This window comes from Heterocephalus glaber, unplaced genomic scaffold, assembly GCF_053883595.1.
Source record: "Heterocephalus glaber isolate CG9 unplaced genomic scaffold, H.glaber_assembly_v1.0 deba00001689, whole genome shotgun sequence".
In the NCBI taxonomy this organism is placed as follows: Eukaryota; Metazoa; Chordata; class Mammalia; order Rodentia; family Bathyergidae; genus Heterocephalus; species Heterocephalus glaber.
Window position 1 is genome coordinate 6,023,364 of NW_028258414.1, and position 19,378 is coordinate 6,042,741.

At 38.5% G+C, this 19,378-nt stretch overlaps 1 protein-coding gene across 2 annotated transcripts; it reads left to right on the top strand.

Moving 5' to 3' along the window:
* The first annotated feature begins 800 nt into the window (after positions 1-800).
* Lactb (lactamase beta) lies at positions 801-17,717 on the top strand. Of its 2 annotated transcripts, none has more exons than XR_002386466.2 (6): positions 801-1,218; positions 1,640-1,706; positions 3,648-3,838; positions 4,128-4,479; positions 6,207-6,368; positions 16,957-17,144. XR_002386466.2 is itself a non-coding variant. In XM_004855688.3 (6 exons), exons 1-6 carry the CDS (start codon positions 859-861, stop codon positions 17,474-17,476), a joined length of 1,656 nt encoding a protein of 551 aa, XP_004855745.1. In that variant the 5' UTR covers positions 805-858; the 3' UTR covers positions 17,477-17,717. The 2 variants fall into 2 exon arrangements, 1 of the variants encoding a protein (XP_004855745.1); XM_004855688.3 differs by having other exon boundaries at positions 805-1,218; positions 6,203-6,368; positions 16,957-17,717.
* Positions 17,718-19,378: the final 1,661 nt, after the last annotated feature.

The window sequence follows — 19,378 nt, forward strand, 5'->3', positions numbered from 1 at the left end:
GTTGTTAAAATACTTAAATAAGATGTTATTTGTAAAGTGCTCAGAACTGTACCTAGCACATAATAGCACTATGCAACTATTGGCTATTACTATTGTCATTTGTTAGGAAGGTAGGATTCATAAGATAGGAAATTCTTCCCAGTAGAGTGGAAATGAGGAGGAACAAAGAAATGACAGCCACCACACCTTGATTCAGTGCTGAGAAGTATAACACATTTGAATCCTCACTCATAAAAATGTCAGTGTCCGTAGGGCTTAGGATGCAAATAATGCCTTTTAAAAATTTATATAAATCAAATTGAATACTGCTATACCCACCCCAAAGTTGGTAAAAAGTACTCACCAATCTTTTTGGGGGGGAGAGGAGATCCCTCCATAGTATAAACAAGAACCCCAGAAAAATGTAGGTCCTCAGTCTGCGGTCACTGCAGCTACAGAGCACTCAAAGAGCCCTGTGTACAGTACCTGAAGATGGGAATCTTCTCTGCATGTTTAACACCACCACCACCATCACCACTACCATCACCACCACCTCACCCACCCACCCCCAGCTGAGTCTAGGCAGGTGGTGTGGGCAGAACTCCCTTGGGACAAGCAACTAGGACTTCTCAGAGGTGACATTTTACCTGAAAGCAGACAAAAGGAAAATGAAGAGAGGGGAGGGAGGAAAGAAGAAAAAGGAAGAGAAGGGGGAAAGAAAAGGAAACTAGAAGACGGGGGCGGTGACAGGCAGGGTGAAGGAGCCAGCGCTCCACGCGATCGGCGCTCGGGCATCGATTGCGCATGTCTGCACCCCCGCCCCCGCCCCCTCTGGCCCAACCTGCCGGAGAGCTCGGCCGCGGTCCGCGGGGAGACACCATGCAGCGGGTCCTGTCAGCGGCGACGGCGCGGGCCGCGACCCCCGGGACCCGGGCCTGGGTCTGCAGGCGGCACAGAGCTCACCAGCGGGCTGGTCCGCCTTCGCTCGGCGGAGGCTGGGTGGGAGGAGGCCTGGGGCTGGGGCTAGGGCTGGGGCTGGGGCTGGCGCTCGGGGCGAAGCTGGCGGGCGGGCTGAGGGGCGCCACGCCCGCCGCCCCCGACCCGGAGACTACGCCTCCGGCCGAGCCGCTGCAGGACCCGTCCCCCGCCGCCGGGTCTCTGCAGACCCCCGCGCCGTCCCCCGCCGGGCGCTTCGCCAGAGCCATCGAGAGCAGCCGCGACCTGCTGCACAGGATCAAGGTGGGCGGCGGGGGCCCTGTGCCCTGTCCCCGGGTCACCCCGGAATGCGGCTCTCGGGGGTCGCTTGGGGAGGAGCGGAGCCGACCTCACCCCGAGCGGTGGGTACCGGCTTCCGAGAAGGACTTGCAGTTTCCCGACGCCGGGCCACAGTCTCACCCTGTCGAGATTGCCCAAGTCGGGGTTGCCTAAGTCGGGGGTTAGATCACCTCCGCCCTGGGGACCGCCCTGCCCCGCCAGTGTGTAGACCCAACGCACGCCTCGAGTTTAGCGGCTGGGGAAGTGAGCCGAGTGGGCGTGGCCTTTCCTGGTGGGCGTGGCCTGTCGGGAGGGGCGGTTCGGGGATGCCCAGCTTGAAGGCTGTTTGGAGGTGCCGAGGTGATTTAGCGTCTTTGAACTCTTCCTTCTTTTTCTTTGCTTTTAGGATGAGGTGGGCGCACCCGGCATAGTGGTTGGAGTTTCTGTAGATGGAAAAGAAGTCTGGTCAGAAGGTGAGCTCAGAAAAGTGTTAACTTAGCGACTTGTTTAGTGCCAATTGGTTAAAAAAAAAAAAATTGACATTTTGCTGGTTGCAACGACTCCCATGAACTTGCTACTCAGTTTACATAAAGCGAAACGTATTGTAGAGACAACATGTCTATAGAATAAAGGATGCAAGTTTTTTTCTTTTAATCAGCAAAATTTAAAATGTAACTAATAGGGCTGGTGATGTAGGTCAGAGTAGAGTGTGTGCTTAGCATGTGTGAGGACCTGGGTTCTATCTCCAGCACCAAAAATGAATGATAAAAATCTAACTAATAAAATAATTGGAGTCTTAAAAGTGGCTTCTTTCCTTACTTTTCTCATAGGATTGGATTTATTAGTCTGAAAGTTGTATATAGAGCAACCCATTAAGTCATCGAGTAGCCAGTATTGTATATTGTAACCCTTAAAATGAATACATAAAACCTCAGGATTTCTGTTTTTTGTTTTTTTTTTCTCTTCAAATTCAGTCCACGATTGAGTCTTGTATTTTGGAAAAGGCACTGTACTGAATAATAGGGATACACAATAGTCCTTGTTCTTAATGAGTTTATGCTTTATTACCCCTTTACCAGGCACAGGTGTTAAGTGGCATATCCATTTTATAATTCTTCTTTTTTGTTGTTTTTAAATTTTATAATACTTTTATCAAAGCACAAATTTGTAACATAACTTCTTCACTGCACAAAAATGGATCCAGTGGGGCCGGGGTTTTAGCTCAGTGGTTCCACCACCTGCCTTGCAAGCATAAGGTCCCGAGTTTGAACCCCAGTACACCCCCCAAAAAATGGATCCAGTTAGTCACCCCAGGTTTTTAGGAATCTTACTTTTAGTAAATGACATTCTAGATCTCATTTAAAGAAAGGAGTGATTTTAGAAGAATTTGATGGGAGAAGTAGGTACCTAATTTATAAAAAATCTTATAATCAAAAATTTAATGAACATAAGCTCTATGAGTGAGGGTTTTATTTTTCTATAAATATTTTCAGCATAGTACATATCTCCAGTTTAAAAACAGCCATTGTAGGGCCGAGGATGTAGCTTGGACAGCGCCTCCCTGGCAAGTGCAAGGCCCTGAGTTCGATTCCTGGTACCAAAAAAATAAAAAATGAAAACTGTCATTGTACTCCTTATCTGTCTTTTTATGTTCTTACATCTCTTAGATTTCCCCACCTGCACCCTGTGCAGAATATGAAAAACAATTTTTTTCCAAAAGCTTTATAGTATGGAGTTTTTCTTCTGATTTGCAGCCAAATTAAGTTGGTGGTCAGCTGGATTTGCAAAAGATCTCTTCATGTTTGTTTTTCTTGGGTGGCTATTTTAAGGAGTTCAGTGGAAACTCACTCAAAAATTAGGAATGAATACAATCCAAAGAACGATGATGTTTTATTTAAAAGATGTTATTTATTTAAAATGTAGACTAAAGAAATTGTTAAGATAATCTAAGAAAAATGAGTACAGTGGACCCTTAACTTACAAACTCGATCAGTGTCCAAGGGCTGGTTGTAACTCAAGTTGGTTGTAAGTCAATACAGCTGAGATCTGGTTGTTTACCTAGGTACACACTATAGATAACAAGAAGCAGATGCATCTTCCATTAACCTAATTAACCCATGTTGTTTGTATGTCAGGCTGATGGTCACTTGAGGGTCCACTGTGTCTGAATCAGGTGGAAAAGTGCACATGGTCCAATTTCAATTTAGTTGTAGGATTACATTGTTAGACTTACTGTTGTCAGTATTGCTGAGACTCTCATCTTTACATGTCCAGTTTTAAATAACTGTGGAAATAGGATATCTTTTTTCCTTTAGATAAATACAGAGAACCTTTTAAGACAGGATGATTTCAGTTTTTGAAGGATTATTTGACCATGAGGCTATTAACAAAGAATTTGCTTTTTACCCCCTCAGGCCTAGGTTATGCAGATGTTGAGAACCGCGTGCCATGTAAGCCAGAGACAGTCATGAGAATTGCCAGCATCAGCAAAAGCCTCACAATGGTTGCTCTTGCCAAATTATGGGAAGCAGGGAAACTGGATCTTGATATTCCAGTACAACATTATGTTCCCGAATTCCCAGAAAAAGAGTATGAAGGTGAAAAGGTAGGACACTCACAGTTTATTTTACTAATGGCATGTTAAATTGTTTATATTAGAACTTTACTTAAAATGTTTCATAGGGTTCTTTACTTTCAGTTTTTGTTAATGGATTTTTAAAAATACAGAGGATAATCTGGTAGGTGTTTTTCTGAAATGTTAAGATAAGGATCTGAGCATGACATTTTCCCAGCCCAGTGCAAAACAAAATATTAGTAGCCATCCATTCCAAGGCCATTAACTTGTAACTGTACAGTTTAATATTGTAATATAATTTTCATATTTTTACAATTAGGTTTCTGTCACAACAAGATTACTAATTTCCCATTTAAGTGGAATTCGTCATTATGAGAAGGACATGAAAAAGGTGAAAGAAGAGAAGGCTTATAAAGCCTTGATTATGATGAGAGGGACACTGGCATCTGACCAAGAAAAAGAATTCAAAGAAAAAGGAGGCAAAAGACATGAAAAGGATGACCTTGCTAAAGCTAAGACAGAGTCAGACAATGAAGCCAAATGCCGGAATTCAAAACCGGGCAAGAAAAAAAATGATTTTGAACAAGGCGAATTATACTTGAAAGAAAAGTTTGAAAATTCAGTTGAATCCTTAAGATTGTTTAAAAATGATCCGTTGTTCTTTAAGCCTGGTGAGTGTTAATACCTTCAGCAAAGTCCTTATTGAAGTGTTGATTTTCAGGGAATCCAAAATTCAGTATGGTCGTTAATTGTGGTAGGGGCCAGTCCAGTGCCTGCCTTTTTTTGTCTGTGGTTTCGAACGAAGCCTCACTCCCAAGCACTGGGTTGTTTAGATTTAGAAGAGGATTCTCAGTATCAAGATATTTGTGGAAGCCAGGCGTGGTACTGCACACCTTTAACCCCATTTTTCTAAGAAGCTGAGGCAGGAAGATGGCACAAGTTTGAGGCCAACTTGGGTAACTTAGTGAGACTCTCAAAATAAATAGGTAGGTTGGGCCAGGGATTTAGCTCAGTGGTTCTGGCGCCTGCCTTGCAAGCGCAAGGTCCCGAGTTCAATCTCTGGTACCAAAAAAAAGAAAAAACAAAAATAAATAGGTAGGTAGGTAGATAACCTCAGTGTCCCTGGAGTTCAATCCCTAATAGCAAATTAATTAATTAATTAATTAATTAAAGTAAAAAAAATATATTCATGGAAAATTATTTGGAAATGTTGGAAAAATAGCTTCTTCAAATAAAACCTGGTCCAAAATGGAAAGGATAAAGTGTTGCTAATATTTTTTGTGCTTTCATGGTTTCAAGAAATTAGTGTTGATTGTAGATGGTGGCACACACCAGTAACCCCAGAATTTGGGAGACTGAGGCAGGAGGATTATGAGTTTAAGATCAGCCTGGGCTACATAGCAAGTTTGAGGCCAGCCTTGAGGGTCAGCCATGTAGGCAAGACCCTTAAGTAGGTTTTATATAGGGGTAATTACTAAGGGCAAAGAAAATATAATTATGGATTTTATCTTTAAAAATAAGGCTTAGAACCATGGATTTAGCTCAGTGGTTCCACCGCCTGCCTTGCAAGTGCAAGGTCCAGAGTTCGATCCCTGGTACCCCTAAAAAATAAAATAAGGTTTATACCCATATTTAGTATAGATCATAAAATCTTTAGTTTCCAGAAGCCAAAGTGATAAGGTTATATATTTGATATAATATACATATATAAATATATATTTGTATTTCAGTATGTATCTGAAACAAAGTTGTCATTTTTTTGGTATGGGGGATCGAACTCAGGACTTGCGCTTTCGAGACAGATGGCAGCACCACCGAGCTAAAATCCCCAGCCCCTAGAAACAAAGTTTTTATGTTTGTCACATATTTTATTAAAGTAAGAACTCTTATTTATACCTTAAATCATGGATAATAGATAGTTGAGAACAAGACAGTTTACTCAAGAATTTACTTTCCTGTGGGCTGGGGATTTAGCTCAGTGATTTCACCGCCTGCTAAGCAAGGACAAGGACCCGAGTTTGATCACCAGTACCAAAAAAATAAAAGAATTTATTTTCCTTCCCCTTCCTAGTTGGTTGTCAGTTGGAATGATTTTTGTTTTGAGGTAGAATTTGTTTATATCATTATCAAAGAATGGAACATATTCATGTGAATTTTTAATTAAATATCCTGATCATTATTTTTTTCTTGTGTTAGGGAGCTAGAGTAAGCAAGGCCATTACAAAGTCAACTACATTTCTTGATGTCTTATTTGTGATCTTTTTCTAAATGCTGAAGTAATATTTGAGCTCTAAAAGTATGCCTATTTTCAGCAGGAAAACAGTTCACTTTTTAAATAATAATCAAACATTTTCTTTTTCTTTTTTTTTTTCCTTCTTGCAATGATGTCTCAAGGTAGTCAGTTTTTGTATTCAACTTTTGGCTATACCCTCCTGGCAGCCATAGTAGAAAGAGCTTCAGGATATAAGTATTTGGACTATATGCAGAAAATATTCCATGACTTGGATATGCTGACAACTGTGCAGGAAGAAAATGAGCCGGTGATTTACAATAGAGCAAGGTAAATGAATACCTCCTGGTGTGTTTAGCTATATTGTATCTTAATTCTGCTATCAGTTAGACAAAATCTTTTTCTTGTCTCCCTTCCAAAACAAATTTGCCACGTTTTGGGAGCTTTATTACATGTCTTATTTTTCCATCTATAAAATGAGGGAGCCGGCGTGGTGGTGCACACTTATAATCCCAGCACTCAGGAGGCAGAGGCAGAAGGATTGCTACAAGTTCAGGGCCAGCTTGGGCTACATAATGAGTTCAAGGCCAACCTGAACTACATAGCAAGACTCTGAAAAAACCTAAAGAAATAAATAAAATGAGGGAAATAAAACATGTTTGTAAAGTACCCCAAGATGCTTAAGCAAAAGCAATAGTAGCTCAAGGAAATGAACAGGCCAGCCCGGGGATTTAGCTCAGTGGCACTGCACCTGCTTCGCATGTAAGGTCCAGAGTTTGATCCCTGGTACTGAAAAAAAAGCCAAAATTGTACCCGTTAGGTGTACCTATAATTTACTCTCTAATCATGCCTTTTCTTACATTTTAGCTGATGTTTTGCCTATTTGCCTTTTATTGTTTTTAATTGATTTAATGTTTATTTTGAAATAATTTCATAATTACAAAAAAGTTGCAAGAATAGTGCAAAGTATTCACATATACCCTCCACCAGGTTCCCCAGATGTTACTGTTTTCGCACATTTGCATTATCTATGTTATTTTTTTCTGAACCATATGAAAATAAGTTCCAGATATGATACCCTATTTTCTAAAAACAAAGACATTCAAAGAACTGACAGTGAGACAATGTTTTAATCAAATGTACAGCATATATTCTAATTTTGCCAGTTGTTCCAATAGTGTTCTTTATAGGAAAAAAAATTCTAGTTTAGTTACCATGTCTCTCAGAACTCACATGATATCACTTTGTCTCATTATTAATGACTTTGTTGAGGTGGTACTTGTTAGCTTTCTCCACTGTAAAGTTACTATAACTGTTTTGTTTGGTTTGGTTTGGTTTGGTTTGGTTTGGTTTGGTACCGGGGATCAGATTCAGGACCTTGCGCTTGAGAGGCAGGCACACTGCCTCTGAGCTAAATCCCCGGCCCAAGGTTACTATTTTTACCTTTGTTATTAACAAGTACATTTTGGGGAGATACTATTTAAAAAGAGCCTGTTTCTCATTAAACTTTCTACTTGTTTTCACATCCATTGGTGACTCATGATTGAATCAGTTATTACAGTAATGCTTGCCAGATGGTAACTTTCTAATTCCGTCATTGATTCAACATTTGTTAGTTGGCATTCCATCATGAGAAGTACTTTCCCTTCTCCTTTATTTATTGATTTATACCACTATGTACTTTAGGATTCATATTTTAGTCAGTGAGTTATAATCTGTCACTGGCATTATTTAATATCTTGATTTGGAAATATTAAGCATATAAAATACTAGAACTTTGTGCAAGGGTGAATGCTATTAGATTGCTTACTTATATTTCCTATATTTTTAATCAAAATGTTTTATATATTAAATGCACTTATTTGGATTATGTAGAACCCTACCACCAATTTAGGAGTAAGTTTTGTGGTATATTATGGAAATACAGTACTAAGTGCTATCTGACTAAAATAATTAAACATTTAATATATATCTGGGTTTAAAAAACTGTTTTATAATGAGACATCCTTAGGTACATTTTAATTATAAGAATTAAGATTGAAAGCATTTAAGCTCCTGGGTGTGGAGGCACACACCTGTAGTCTCAGCCCTTGGGAGACAGTGGCCAGAGGATCTCAAATTCAAGGCCAGCCCAGGCTACATAGTCACAGTTTTCTTTTACAACTTTTAAATATTAAATACCACATTGGAGTTAATTTATGTAAATTTGACTTGGATTTTCAAACAAAATCCTAGGCAAACTGTTTATGCAGATTTTAATATAATTTATGGAGAGGATTTAGAACACTTTATGAATTTTGAACTAAAACTAGAATTTTTGTCCTAAGAGGGAAAATGGTATGATTTTGAATAATTTCATATTTGATACCTTTAGTACTATAATAGAAAAGGATTTAATCAGAATTTTAGCCTTTTAATATTTTAAAATTTAGCTTACAGTTTATGTTATGGAGTTTTGTATGAACTTACAGTTTTAAGTACTAATTTATGTCATCAAAATAATTCTAGCACAACTCTGAAAATGCTAAAAAAATTTAAATGTTCAGTTGAAATAAGATAGGATTAAAATAATGTGAACCAGATACATAAAGATTTCTTGTTTGAACTGGTAAACTTTAAATCCACTCACAGAAATATTTGAATTTTAAAATTATTTCATTAAATTATGAAAAATTGAGTGTATTTTATTTTTGGGTTTTTTCTTGTTGTTGTTTTTTTTTGGTACCAGGGATTGAACTCGGGTCCTTCCACTTGCTAGGCAGGCTGCGGAACCACTGAGCTAAATCCCCAGCCCTATTTTATAAGAGGAAGATTCAGCATACCAGAAAATGGAAAAAAAAAGTTGAGCAGTGTTAGCAAATGAAACAAAAATTTGTTTTACTTTTTGAACTTATTTTAAATTTTTAATTCAGAAAGAATACTAATGATAAGGAATTTATATCAATTTATATCAAGTGTTAAACTGGCCAGTTTGATTATCTCTTGATTGTTTATGGTTAGAATTATTAAGTTTGCTTAACATTTGTGAGGGAAGCAGTTCAGATTGGCAGAGGCCACTGTTGCACACAAACCCTTGGGAACCCAGATGTGTCCATCTTAACGCTTCTCTGTCCCATCTGTGTATTAGAAAGTCAGTCACATCCCCACCAGTGTCCCAGCTCCTGAAAAGAGAAAGAGCTGCAGGAGGCAGGAGGAGACACTCAGTGCCTTAAGAGTTCGATCCCTGGTACCCCAAAAAAAGAAGAAAGGAATTGATTTTATGGCAGTCTTAACCAACGTATTATTCTATAGCATTTGTGTTGGGGGGGGCAGTGCACGTTCATGTTTGTGTGTTCATTTGGTCAGAAGGAGAGTGTATTCTGTACTGTGGGTTGAGGTAGAAAAGAAAAATGAAAACTATGAGGGAAATACATGAAACTGAAATTTTGTCATAATTTTTACTTTGTTAAAGGAGCATTGGCAGAGAATTTTGAGGATAATTACTAGTAGAAGTTGTACAGTTGGGGTGTTTCTGTTTTATTATTTGACTTGTTAAAAAGGTAGCATATATCATTTTACATTACCAGCTTATTTTGTTTGTTTGTTTGTTTGTGGTACCTGGGATCGAACTTGGGTCCTTGCGCTTTCAAGGCAGGCAGTGGAACCACTGAGCTAAATCCCTGGCCCTACCAGCTTATTATTTAAAAATTAAACATGTATTAAAAGTCAGTCTGTGACTTGAGAGAGATTTTTTGGGGGCCCAAAAGAAATTAGGTTAGCAATAAGCAGTGAATTTTAATTTTTTTCAAAGGCCTGTGGTTCTTCACTATTTCACACTGAATGCCTGTGTGTATGTGTGCACGCATGTGTGTAAAATAGTGCCACTTGGGTTTTATTTTTAGGTCTATCTTTGTATTCTACTGGAAAACATGAGAAAAAGGGGCAAATGTCAGTGTTGAGTCTAAGAAAGATTATGTGGTAAAGATGAATAGATGCATGGGCATATTTTGATTTGAAAAAAAGTATCTAGTCTATACATAAAAGGGGGAGGCCATTTGTACTCCTTGAGCTTTGTTTCTAACCTGAAAACTTAGGCTCTATCATATGCTGTTTTCTGATTAGGAATATGCAAAAAAGTCAGTAGGTGGCACATGATGGTGAGTTAATTTCATTTTCATTTCTGTTCTTTGAAAAAAAAAAACAATGGATTGTTATTTGTAGTGCTGAAGCTTCCTGTCAACTCTGAGATTGATTAGTTTTTTTTATTTTTGGCAGGACACAATGATTTTAATGTGGTTGGTAGTTGATTTATTTTAGGCAGGAAGATGAAAAATTTGAGGCAACCGTGAGCAACTTAGCAAAACATTGCCTCAATTAAAAGAAAACAAAAAAAAACCAAGAAGGAAATGTCACACCTAAGAAAATGTCCTATCCATTTGCTTTGTTTTTATTTTATTTTATACAATATCTATTCCAAACTCTAATATTTGATTCAAATTCTTTTTTTGTAATAATTATTTTAAAGGAATTTAAAGGCACTAGCTTTTGGGGAAAGTTCAGGGAGTAAAAAGCTATCTTTCCAAAGATACCCCAAAAACTTTGAAATAAGATTTAGTAACCATATGTTTCTATCCACTTGTTTTGTGGTTGCATTTTGTACAAAACGAAATGTTTCCAACTGACTTCTTGGGCATAATCATAAATCTGTTTATAATACACTAACCAAGGCTTTATAGAGTTGTTATATCCCAAGAGAAAATATTTATCTTCTTAATCACTTCTTTATGTGTATGTATGTATGTATAAAACAGTACCACCCGATATCTGTCATCCATTTAGAATATTTTCCCCAGAATCTCACCTCAAAATATATCTTAAATTTTTTTTGGTCAGCATTTTAGCCACAAGATCATTCTTAGATGTAAGGGAGGCAAGGGAATTTGTATTTAACTGAGTACATTGTCCTGAGTTTTTCTTAAATGGAAAAGTGGGAACATGGATTCCCTATAGGCAAAAAAAAAAAAAAAAAGGATTGCTTTTATATAGCAAATATTCTCTATAGGCAAGTAAATGAAATAAATCTTTAAGAAAACATCCACGAGGGAATACAATGAATGTTCTTGCCACTGAAAGGGTTTGTTGATAGTGAAATCCTGTTAGACTTTGTTAATATTTTGTATGTATTTGGCATAACGCTTGCCACAGAAATCCCTACTTTGGGGCTGAGGATGTAGCTTAGTGGTAGAGTACCACAAAAGAAAGAAAAAACTGCAGTTTTATAATTTGATTCACTACAATGAAATACATGAATATTTTCTGCCATGTTTTCTGTATTTTGATAATATACATATGGCCTTTACCTTCTGTTTATTTTTTAGTGTCTTCCAGAATTAAGCATTATTCCCTATCAGACTTTTTTATGCTTATAGCTCACACTCTACTAGTGGTTCAGCTTAAATATTAATGCTAAATGTTAAAGTAGGATTCATTTTTATAGTATGCATTTTATGGCCAGGTATTGTGGTACCCACCTATAATCCTAGCACTAGGGAGGCTGAGGTAGGAGGATCGCTGTGAGTTGAGGCCAGCCTAGGCTACGTAGTGAGTTCAAGACCAGCTTGAGCTATGTAGTAAGACCCTGTCTCAAAAAGAAAAAGAAAAATTTATGTTGGCCTACTGTTTGGGATTTTGGTTTTTGTGGTACTAGGGATTGAACCTAGAGCCTTGCAACATGATAGGCAAGAACTCTAGCACTGAGCTATATCCCCAGTCTCTTATACTACCCACTTTAAATTCTGTTAGTTTTTCAACTTTTTGTAACAGTAAGGTATAAAATGGTACATGCTTGTTTGTAAAGGCATTCAAGAAGAATTTTTTTAAAACAGTATTTTGAATTTCCACGTCTGTAGCTATAGAACTCTACGGTTGTATAACGTTCTTTGCAAAACCCTGCGTTGCAGAGTTAAGTAGGAAGAGGCTGTCACCTGGTGCCACTCCAGCATCACTCAGTTACACAGATGTCCCCGTAACTTAAAAAGTATGTCTATATTCCATTGGGTGAGGCAGAAATTGCCTAGGAATTTGAAATAATAAAGTTTATTATTCAGCTGAACAAGATTATTTTTATGAAAAGCTACTGATTAGTTTTCTATCTAAAGGAACGAAAGAGATTAAAGTCTAGAATTTTTCTAAAGTTTAGATTTCTAGATTAAAGTCTAGAATTCTTCATATATTTATATTTAAAGAAAGAATGGCTGAAGAACCCTAATTCCCAATCTTAATATAAATGGTTTGAAAGGCCTTACTATTTAAGGAAAGTCACATAAAACTGATTATTAGCCAAAAATATTGGCTATTCTGGTTTACACAAGCTTGGAGTTCACTCTAAGAAATATATATCTCAGTCAGAACACTATCTTTCTAGTGTGTAGCTTCTTTTAGATTTAATTTTTGCTTAATTGGCTGGCATTACAAGTGTAATCAGAGTACAGGCAGAAAGTACTGAGGACATAAGATACATATGGGAGTGGCCATAGGAATGAAAGGAGGGAGAAGGGTAAGACACAAAGTGGAGACTGAGTAAAGAGGATTTAACATGTTACTGAATGCAAAAGTTGAGGGCAAAGGAGGCCACCATGGCTCTTATAATGAGGTTGTTAAAGAACAGAAAAAATACGATAAGGGTTGGAAGAGAGTTAGTTTTAGACATGAGAAGACCATATATCAATCAAATGTTCTCAAAAGAGTATATTAAGGTCATCCCCTGTAACCTTTTTTAAAAATCTTCAGGCACGCAGCTATGGGCTCTTTTTTTCTAACTGCCAGTTATTATGCTTCACCCAATATTCTGACTTGAACTTTTAGGAGACATAAGAATTTTGGAAGAAGGAGTCATTTTTCAAAATGTATATGCCACAGTCCCTCAAAAATTGTGAATTTTCCCCCAGACACCTGTCACTGATGTTTTACACCAGGCACAAATCCTTGGCAACAGCTGCAACTACCAGTGCACTCAACCCTTGCAACCTGGAGCCACTTGGTAGCAATGAGAAGGAAATTGTTGTCTGTCCTTTGTATTATACTATGTCAGAGGATCCCACAGCAACATTTCTTAAACTCTAAGGTATTCTTAAACCAAAAGTCAAACAACAGAACTACTTACTCTCAAACCCCTTAGTGTTTATGGCTGAATCCAATTCACACCAGGCCTTGTCCCTATGGGCCAAAAATGCCTTTGAGATCAGCTTTTTATTATCATTTGCTCCCATGGGTTTCTTAATAAACTGTAGCTGCCTACATATGCCTGAGATCCCAAAATTGACATGATTCCAACTGTTTTTCCAGAAAGTTTATCAGTATATGCATAAATCAAGCTAAATGAAGAAGATATAAATAAACTGAGGTGGAAAGGAAGTGACCTATATGTGTCCATGGCTACATCAGAATCTCAGCTTTGGTCATGTTAGGATGCTTTATTACATTCTCGTGGCAATTGTAAAAGATTTTTACTGGGAAATTTTTGAAAAATATGTATATTTAGAAGGGGAAAAAAACTAAAACTTATACTTTGGACATCTAGATTCTAGTCGTTCATATCCCACTAATTTTCTGTGTAATCTCAGGTTGTGAACATTTATTTCTTGGTGAAGAATATTAAGTAGTTTTGCAAGGTGGCTTTGAAATGAAATACAGTGATAGATATGAAAATGCTTTGACAGTATTAAAGGTTCTATTCACTTGTGAGGGATTCTTTTATTTTTTAACTAAAATGAGTTATTAACTCTAATTGTTCACCTATTTAGTCATGACATTCACTGTGTATTTCTGTCATATTTCCATAAGGGTTGTATGAGATAAATCATTTGAGAGGAGTCTTGTCATAAAGGACTTACAGATTATGTAAAAAAAAAAAATTGTGAATTTTCAAGTTAGAGTATAATTTGGGGAGGAAAGAGATGCACACATGATTCAGATAAATATAAATTCATTCCTCCTCTCAAACCAAATTAGAAAATTATTAATATTAGTAGAAAATCTAATCATCAACTAGAAGTAGAGATTGTGCTGCAGCGGCAGATTTGTAGTTATTGCTGCAGAAGAGAAGACCTAGTACAACTGGACCACTGTTTACTGGACAAGTAAAGAATGGTAGGGTTGAGGGCCAGAAGAGAGAGCTGAAAGAACCCCATGGCCTGGGAGGAAGTGTTAGTCAGCGATGCTACAGGATAGAAATCACATGAGGCTTGCAAAGAGGAAATTGAAAGATCCCTAAAGCTGAGCGTCGTGGCACACACCTGTAATCCCAGCATTTGGGAGGCTGAGGTAGGAGGATCGGTGTGACTTCGAGGTCAGCCTGGCTACATAGTGAGTTCAAGGCCAGGCTGGACTGCATACTGAGAGTCTCTGTCTCAAAAAAACAATTATGAACAGAAAGGATGAGCTCCTGGAAAGAACAGGTATGGACTATTGCATGCAGTTCAGCAGTGGTGGAAAGAGTGAAGAAATTGGTAGCTGGGAGCTATGGCAAGGACATTTTACCCCCTTGGAGGAAACTTGAGCATTTTGCAAACTGAGTGAAGGAGTCCCAAGTTCTTAGCATGGCACTGAAGATCCTTTGTGATCAGCCCACCATCTCACATCTGTTCCTCTCACATTGCCTCTTGCCACTTGTCCTCTCAAGTTCTGTGCTCCAGCCACCCCAGGTCCTCACTCCTTAGCCTGCCTGCCTGCTGTGGCTCCCTTTCAGAGATTCCTGTGCTCACAGTGCCCAGGCTCCTCACATCCCTCCAAGGAGTTGCCCCACAGCCTGTTGCCAAAAAGGCGATCCCCACCTTATTAGAAATGTTGAATTTGGGCTCTACGAAAGCAGCAATCCCTAGATGATTAATGTGATGCTTTGAAATTCAGTTAAAGTTTGTCATCGGGGCCAGTAGCCCAGCAGCAGTGTGTGTTTTTCTCCTCTCTTCTGTTGCCTCCTTGCAAGATGTCTTGTTAAGTGCTGGCCAGCAATGATGTTTCTGTTTATTCCACGTGTTTAATGAGCACTGACTGAACAGCAAGTACTGTTCTAGGTAGAGGACTCATTGATGGTACATGCTATGGGAAGGGACAGCCAAACATGTAAACAAATAAGAATGTCGGAGATTGGTAGGAAGAAAATAGAACGGTGTGATGGGCTACAAAGTTACAGGGAGAGCCCATAGGGGATTTATGTAAAATAGATTAGTTTTAGGCCATGGAATTGAGCTGAGACATGAATACCAAGAAGAGCTAGCTTGTCTTTGCAAATAGAAATTAATATTCATACAGAAATTAGTCTGGTTTAAAAAAAAAAGGCAAGATGTGAGATCAAAGAGGCAAGCAGGGGCTAAATCATTTTACTGTAGACCCACTGGCCTTTAACAAATATTTTAAAACATTTTTAATATCCTGCATTGAAAGTCATAGCTAATAAAGCTACACACAGTGCTTTAACTACAGTATAAAGAAATAAGAGTATTGTGGGCTGGGGATTTAGATCAGTGGTTCTGCCGCCTGCCTTGCAAGCGCAAGTTCCCAAGTTCGATCCCTGGTACCAAAAAAAAAAAAAAAAAAGAAAGAAGAGTAATGTAATTTGTAATAAATAAAATTATTATTTCAGTATGCAAAGTGCTTTATACACATATTCCAAACTCTGAAAAGTATTTAAATTCCCATTTTACAAGTTAGGATGATGAAGCAGAGAGGCAATAAAAATATCAGACTACCTCGGCTTAAATCCAACTCTGCCACTTAAAGCTGTTTGATCTCATCACCCTGTAAAAATAGGAATTTTTGTTGTTGTTAAATTCTTTTATTGGTACATTTTAGGTATACAACACAATTACATTTCTCATTGGGAATTGTACCTTTACATAATGCATCTTGGTTCTTATTTTTTCCCCATTCCTAGCCCTCCCTTCACCCCCTCCACCCTTCCCTATTTACAAAGACTTTTCCATTTTTTTCCATTTCTCATCATTTTTCCTTTCCCTTCTTTCCTTTCCCCTGCCCCTCCCACTACCCCTACCAAAAATAGGAATTTATAATAGTACCTAACTTCTAACATTGTGACAAGAATAAGTTAGTTTATATTTATGTACTTCTTAGAACAATGTGTGGCATACAGGAAGAACTATATAAATACTTATTAACCAAATAAAACAAGCATAGGTAATAGGGGTGAAAGTTGAGATTTAAACTGAGGCTTGCTAGGGCCAGGGATTTAGCTCAGTGGTTCCATTGCCTGCCTTGCAAGCGCAAGGTCCTGAGTTCAATCCCTGGTACCCCGCCCCCCCAAAAAAAGATAAGCGTTAAACTGAGGCTTGCTAACTCCAGCCTCTCTCACTGTGCAGATGAAGTACCATGTCACATCATTGTACATGATATTTGTATGGTATTTTTATCCTCTTTCTGATTCTTCTGCCTCAGCCTCCCGAGTGCTGGGGTATCAGCACATTTTTTGTAGGTATTCAAATTTGATATGCCGGGTGTGATGGCACACACCTGTGATCCCAGCACTTGGGAGGCTAAGGCAGGAGGATTGCTATGAGTTCAAGGCCAGCCTGGGCTACATAGTGAGTTCAAGGCCAGTCCGCACTGCATAATAAGACCCTGTCTCAATCAATCAGTCAATCAATCAATCAGTAAAATTAATTTGATAACACTCAGTACAGGCAAGCAATTCCAATAGAAAACAAACACTTTCTATGTTTTAATTCACTAGATAATTAAATTACTCAGTTACCTCTGTGTCACTCATTGCTGAATCATACTGAAAATTAGTGGTTATTTTTAGTTAATGTATGATCACTGTGTTGAAATACCATCTGTCTCATGTATACATTTTCCTATTCATTATCATATGTAAAGTCAATAATAGATTATTAAGTTTTTAATGACCATTCTTATTTCATTTTAGATTTTATGTTTACAATAAAAAGCAACGCCTTGTCAACACACCTTATGTGGATAACTCCTATAAATGGGCTGGTGGTGGATTTCTGTCTACAGTGGGTGACCTTCTGAAATTTGGGAATGCAATGCTGTACAGTTACCAAGTTGGGCTGTTTAAGAACTCACATGAAAATTTTTTACCTGGATATCTCAAACCAGAAACAATGGTTATGATGTGGACACCTGTCCCTAACACAGAGATGTCTTGGGATAAAGATGGTAAATACGCAATGGCATGGGGTGTGGTAGAAAAGAAACAGACATACGGTTCTTGTAGGAAGCAGCGGCATTATGCCTCCCATACTGGAGGTGCAGTGGGTGCCAGTAGTGTCCTGCTGGTTCTTCCTGAAGAAGTGGATACCATGAATAACAAGGTTCCCCCAAGAGGAATAATTGTTTCTGTCATCTGTAACATGCAATCTGTCGGCCTCAATAGCACTGCTTTAAAGATTGCCCTGGAATTTGATAAAGACAGATCAGACTGATCTCTTAACATCACAGGTGCAAAATAAACATTTTGAAATATTAAAGTACCAAAATACATGAGCTTTTTAAGAAGAAATTTGTAATAGAGTACAATGAATGCAGAAAAGTATGTACCTCTACTTGCTTAATTTTGTAACTGTCTTATTGTAGAATTAGTTCTTTATACTCAGGGAAGTAGCTATTGTTTCTACTTTTTGGAAAAAGTGTTAACTCTTGAAATAAAATATTCTGATAAAAACATGTATTTTTTGGATGTGTAATAGAGAAAAATCTCATTCAACAGGAGCCTTCAAATATTGACCTTTTAACGTAACAGTGGACACAAGATTATGAAAAATGGCTGGGCCTGGTGGTGCATGCCTGGAATCCTAGCACTGAGGAAGGCTGAGGCAGGAGGATTGCAAGTTCAAGTCCTTTCTTGTAATCTTAGCAAGACCCTATCTCAAAAAATACAAAGGTTTGGGGAAGTAGCTCAGTGGTAGAAGTGCCCCTGAGCTCAGTCCCCAGTACCACATACACACACACACACACTATGAGAAATGATATTTTAGTTATCTCTTGCAGCTTAAATGAACAAACACCACCTCCCATTTTCTAAGGTTCAGGAAGCGAGGAGTAATATAGTTGGGTGCATGTGGTGCAGAGTCTCAGAAGCTTGCAGAGAAGGTGCTGCAATGGTATGAAGGATTCTCTGGGATTGGAAGAAGTGCTTTGGAGATGGCTCACTCGTGTTCCTAGAGTCTGTCTGTCCCATGGCTGGTGAGTGGCAAGAGGCCTCCGTTTGTCACTGCATGGGCCTCTCTGTAGGGCTGCTTGAGTATCTTAATTAATGTTGGGGCAGTTATTTTTCCCCAGAGCGAGTGACAGATAGTGCATGAGCAAGTGCAAGTGCACCAGGCAGAAATAAATCTATAAGCTAGCCTCAGAAGTCACATCCTTTCACATTTGCCATATTCAGTAGGTCACATGGGACCTGATAGAACGTTGGAGGGCTCACCCTCTTGGGGTAGTTCTGGTGGTATTCCTTACACTCAGTAGTTCAAGACCTATGAATTAAAGGCAAGTTATTTGCTCCCCACAAGTACAATGGAACAACAGATGTAGGATAATTTCTGTAGATCCTCCTGTCAAAAAGTGCAGAAATGGAAGACATGAGAGTTCATAGCAATTCTAAAATCCAATGAGATATAAGTTGGCAGCTCCTTGATAAGTACTCAAGGCTTGGGAAAAATTCTTGGCTCTTGGCTATGTTTTCTGGGCTCTTGGCTCTGCCCTCTGAGTTATTCTTTGTTTGTGAAAGGTAGCATGTGTTGCCAGCTGAGTGGTTTTTCTCAGCCTGTTTCCTGTTTGTAGAAATCTGGGGGTGCAAAGGCCTCTTTGTACTTTGTCCTTTTGGTGTAATTACACTGTTGGCCGTGTTTCTGCCAACATAGTTTTTTAAAAATGTGAATATCCAGGGGCCAGGGATTTAGCTCAGTAGTTCCACTGCCTGCCCAGCAAGCACAAAGACCTGAGTTTGATCCCCAGTACCAAAAAAAAAGTGAATATCCTGAAAAGCTCATTGATGTTCATGCCAGTAGACAAAAACTATATTCCCAAACCCCTTCAAAATGAGCCTCTGTCTTATTTGAGATTAACTTGAGACCATGTTTTTCTGGAAGTGCCCTAGATTTTATATTTGCCTTGAAGCTATTTTTAAATTTTAACATCATTTGTCATCTGAGATCTGAGAATTTTCAAAAGCAATTATTGATTCCTTCTTTCATAGTTCTTTATCTTATTCTCTCTTGCGTGTTAGTGTAAGGAGCAGGAAGAATCCAGGAGGCACATTTAGCACGAGGCCTGGAAATCCCCTCTGGGTCACCCCAGTTCTTGAGGCACTTTTTCTACTTTCTGTAGTG

What these genes read in the sequence shown, in the direction of transcription:
- Lactb (XM_004855688.3), top strand. Translation starts at nt 859, where the DNA reads ATGCAGCGGGTCCTGTCAGCGGCGACGGCGCGGGCCGCGACCCCCGGG. An exon ending in AAGAGTATGAAGGTGAAAAG is followed by an intron (nt 3,839 to 4,127) that starts GTAGGACACTCA and finishes TTTTACAATTAG; the next exon opens with GTTTCTGTCACAACAAGATT. An exon ending in TCCGTTGTTCTTTAAGCCTG is followed by an intron (nt 4,480 to 6,202) that starts GTGAGTGTTAAT and finishes TGATGTCTCAAG; the next exon opens with GTAGTCAGTTTTTGTATTCA.